Below are 4,220 nucleotides of genomic sequence, written 5' to 3' on the forward strand. Positions count from 1 at the left end.
ATCAATGATTCTTAGTATGATATTTCTATAAGGGAAGGTCTGATGAATACGGCGGATGCGGTAGCAGATCCCATTTCAGCGTTTTGATTGTGTCCTGGACGATGGAAGTGCGATGACACGGAGCGTTGTCGTGCTGCAATATCACTCATTCGTGTCTCGTGTCCCATTCTGGTCGTTTTTCGAGCAATGCATGGTTCAAATTGATCAGTTGTTGTCGGTAGCCCATTGACAGTTTCACCCGGTTTCAGCAGCTCATAGTACACGATTCCTTCCTGGTCCCACCAAACGCAGAGCATTGTCTTCTTTCCGAAGCGATTTGGCCGTGCCGTCGATGTTGATGCTTCGCCAGGTGAAAGCCACGATTTTTTGCGTTTGGGATTCTCGAAATATATCCACTTCTCATCGCCAGTAACAATTCGATGCAGGAAACTTTTTCTTTCATGCCGCAAAAGCAAAATTTCGGAAGTGGCTCTTCGATTTGTCATCTGTCAACTCATGCGGTACCCATTTTCCTTTTGAATTTTTGCCATGGCATGTAAACGTTTGGAAATACCTTGGCGAATGTTTAATGCCTCCGCAAGTTGATCTTGTATTTGCGTATCATCTTCATCCAATAACGTTTGCAGATCGGCGTTCTCAAATGTTTTTGGTCTTCCGGAGCGCTCCTTGTCCTTATGCCCGTATTCATAAATGACTCTTATTTTAAGGATTGAGGAAGCCTTGTTGGAGGAAACCTTATTTGATCAAGGCTTCCTTGTTTCATAATGTGCACTTAAGATTTCCTTGTAGAAGGAGCTTGTTTCCTAGGGATTTTTAGTAATTTATGATTAAAACCTGCATTATGTCACCGTTTATTGAATAGTTTAGACAGAGTGCAAATAATTAGGTTATATTTATTTACAGTATAGTATAGTATAGTAGACAGTATAGTAGACAATATAGTAGACAATACAGTAAAGTATAGTAGATAATTAGTATACTGGCATAAATGCAATTCCCTTATAGAAATATCATACTAAGAATCATTGATAATTATTTATTTTCAGTATTAAAAATACTGGATAATAAGTAATTATCAATGATTCTTAGTATGATATTTCTATAAGGGTTATGGAGTGCGACTCGAAAAATACTCATTATACCGAGACAGAACGATTGCTCCTTGCTCAATTAATATCAGAAGAACAAATTATAGAAAATAAGAAAACAGGAACATCAGATTTAAAATGTAAGGCTGAAGCTTGGGAAAGAGTTACTAAAAGATATTGCAGCCAAGGCTTTCCATCTCGTACCAGTAAACAACTAAAAAAATGCTGGGACAATATGAAGCAGAAGTATGTTAATCATTTTCTTAATATTTGCATGAGGAATCCATATATATGTTACAAAATATATCAACTCTTTATTATCAGTTGTTTTCTTACAGTATTATTGGTAATAAATTGGTCAGTGATAAATTATTGCTGAATAATTTTATTACTCATAGAGTAATAAAACTACTAAGCAACAATAATTCATCATTGACCAATTTATCACAGCAGATAATACTTTCTTTGTAAAGGTTGTTTAATATAATTAACATTCATTTGACGGAAATTATAATTATATTAATACCCTTATAGAAATATCATACTAAGAATCATTGATAATTACTTATTATCCAGTAGTTTTAATACTGAAAATAAGTAATTATCAATGATTCGTACTATGATATTTCTATAAGGGTATAAGAAATGTTATTTTAGAAAAAAGAAGTTAAACACTTCAATAAAGGTTCAGCGTCTCATGACGGGTGGAAGCGTTGCACCAGCAATACCTGTTGATCCAGTCATGAATTTTATGGATGATGCAACTCCAAATTTAGATATCGAAGTTCCATGTCCATTTGATAGTACAGCTCAGATGGAAAAAGAATATAAGATATATTTTTTGTATCTTTCTTTACCATAAACTACATTTTTTCAGAACTTACATTAAGTTTATCTAATTTGTTAATATTTCTTTTCAGATCATATAAAAACTAACTCAAACAGATAATTTATAGTGCATAGTGACGACAAGACTGAAGAGGCAATATTAGCTACAATTGATATGGAAAATGATTCTTTAGAAATAGATTCAGATAAGGAAGATTCTACAAGTTTTATAAGTCAACGTTCGATGTGCAATGTTAGCAACATTGATACAAGTAAAACCATAAAAAGGAAACAAGCACCAGCATTAAAAGTTGAAAAAGATTTTCACAATATAAACGATGAAAAACAATTGAGACTGATCAAGCTTCGTGATGCAATTGCACAACAGCGGGAACTTTATGCGAAGAAAATGGAAGTTGCCGATGTGGAAGTCAAAATTGCATTGCTCAAGCTTCTAATGGTTGAAGAAAATGCAAAACAACAGTCTGATATTCCACTATAATTTAACATACATATTTATCAATAGTATTTGCTGTGAATATATATATATATAATAAGATTGTGCGCATATTCTATTTAATTACCCTTATAGAAATATACTAAGAGTCATTGATAATTACTTATTTTTAGTATTAAAAATACTGGATAATAAGTAATTATCAATGATTCTTAGTATGATATTTCTATAAGGGTATAGTATACATATATATTTATTTTATGTATTGTATGTAGCTGGTATGAGTTTGTTATAAGAAAGTCCTTACGTTTCATTTTAAACGTGCAATCTTTCATAATAGATGAATGTTAATAAAATATTATATATTTTTATTAGCATCTGATAACAGTACAATTTTCAATGCATAATTTTTTGTTTTTAACTAAAGACTGTTACTTAGTTTTTAAATAAAGGCTGTTAAGTATATTTAAGGACAATTAATAATAAAAACAAAGTTATTTATAAAAAAGATAAATACTGTTTACAGGTATGTACACTTTATATTAAATAAACTTTTATTTTTAAGATTTCATTTTATTATATAGATTATATAAACATTATTATTTTTAATTGTAACATGTACGTTGTACATACTAAAATAAAAATGACATTTTTTGTGTTCAATGTTACAAAATTTATACTTTTAAATGCAATTTATATATGATTTACGAAAAATGCCTTGTTATAAAAGCTCTTCTATGTGTAACCCTTATAGAAATATCATACTAAGAATCATTGATAATTACTTATTATCCAGTATTTTTAATACTGAAAATAAGTAATTATCAATGATTTTTAGTATGATATTTCTATAAGGGAAGTCCAATTCCATTTTCTTCTCCATTAAACATAGCCTCGACAATTTCATCCTGTATATATTCTTCTTCAATTTCTTCTGTATATATTCTTCTTCAATTTCTTCTAATCCATATTGGATACATATATTATGCAAAACAGCAGTAGCACAGATAACTGCAACTGATGTGCTCAATTTTGTTCTTAAACCATAATATAAGCACGGAAAGCGCCGTTTCCAAATACCGAACAACTGTTCGACAATAACTCTGGTCCTGCTGTGTGCATTATTATACCGAATTTCCGCATTATTGTTAGGTCTCAGTATAGGAGTTAGTAAATATCTTCGACATGCATATCCGCTATTTCCGAGCAAAATTCCATCTAGGAGGTCTAATTCGAAACGACATCGAACACTACTCCGATCAAAGATTTTAGCATTGTGCGCTGAACCAGGATGTCTCACAACAATGTCCAAAATTTCTCTGCGAGGTCCAGATACAAGCTATAGCATACAGTGAATATTTTAAGAGACTTTTTTTCTGCTTTTGCGTTTACAAAATACAGTAATGATACCTGCGCATTCAATGAAAACAATCCTTTTCTATTTCGAAATATTTCTCCATTATCTCCTCCGGGATTGGAAATGCGTATGTGGGTGTAATCGATACATCCTATTATACCAGGGACATTTTCTACCTCATAAAAACGATTCATATTTTGCCTTCGATGCTGTTGTGTAGAGAAGTTAATATATCGTCCTACATGGGATGCTAAAAGTGTTGATACTCGTGCAACAATACGCGATACCGATGCTTGGATATAAGCTCTTAAATCTCCGTTAACAATCTAAGCAAAAAGTACAATAAATAAATAAATAAATATATATACAGGGTGTTCAAAAAGTCCCGGACCGGTGAAATATCTCGAAAACTAAGCATTTTAGAAAAAAATGTTTCAGATAAAAGTTGTGGCGTTTAAAAAGATGTATTTACTGATCACATCAGTTTGAC

At 31.6% G+C, this 4,220-nt stretch overlaps 1 protein-coding gene across 2 annotated transcripts; it reads left to right on the forward strand.

Moving 5' to 3' along the window:
• Positions 1–1,063: 1,063 nt before the first annotated feature.
• On the forward strand, positions 1,064–2,134 carry LOC116851351 (myb/SANT-like DNA-binding domain-containing protein 3). 2 transcript variants are annotated; one of them, XM_032830681.1, is made up of 3 exons: positions 1,064–1,334; positions 1,746–1,931; positions 2,009–2,134. In XM_032830681.1, exons 1-3 carry the CDS (start codon positions 1,111–1,113, stop codon positions 2,022–2,024), a joined length of 426 nt encoding a protein of 141 aa, XP_032686572.1. In that variant the 5' UTR covers positions 1,064–1,110; the 3' UTR covers positions 2,025–2,134. The 2 variants fall into 2 exon arrangements, with proteins under 2 accessions (XP_032686572.1, XP_032686571.1); XM_032830680.1 differs by lacking the exon at positions 2,009–2,134 and having other exon boundaries at positions 1,746–1,962.
• The last annotated feature ends 2,086 nt before the right edge of the window (positions 2,135–4,220 follow it).

The sequence above is a fragment of the Odontomachus brunneus genome, unplaced genomic scaffold (assembly GCF_010583005.1).
Source record: "Odontomachus brunneus isolate Ranch 3 - 2012 unplaced genomic scaffold, Obru_v1 Obru_scaffold_172, whole genome shotgun sequence".
NCBI lineage: Eukaryota > Metazoa > Arthropoda > Insecta > Hymenoptera > Formicidae > Odontomachus > Odontomachus brunneus.

Bases quoted from the DNA above. Each gene is read 5' to 3' on its own strand.
- LOC116851351 (XM_032830680.1), top strand. From the start codon at position 1,111: ATGGAGTGCGACTCGAAAAATACTCATTATACCGAGACAGAACGATTG. The intron at 1,335-1,745 runs GTATGTTAATCA...ATGTTATTTTAG, and splicing joins TGGGACAATATGAAGCAGAA to AAAAAAGAAGTTAAACACTT.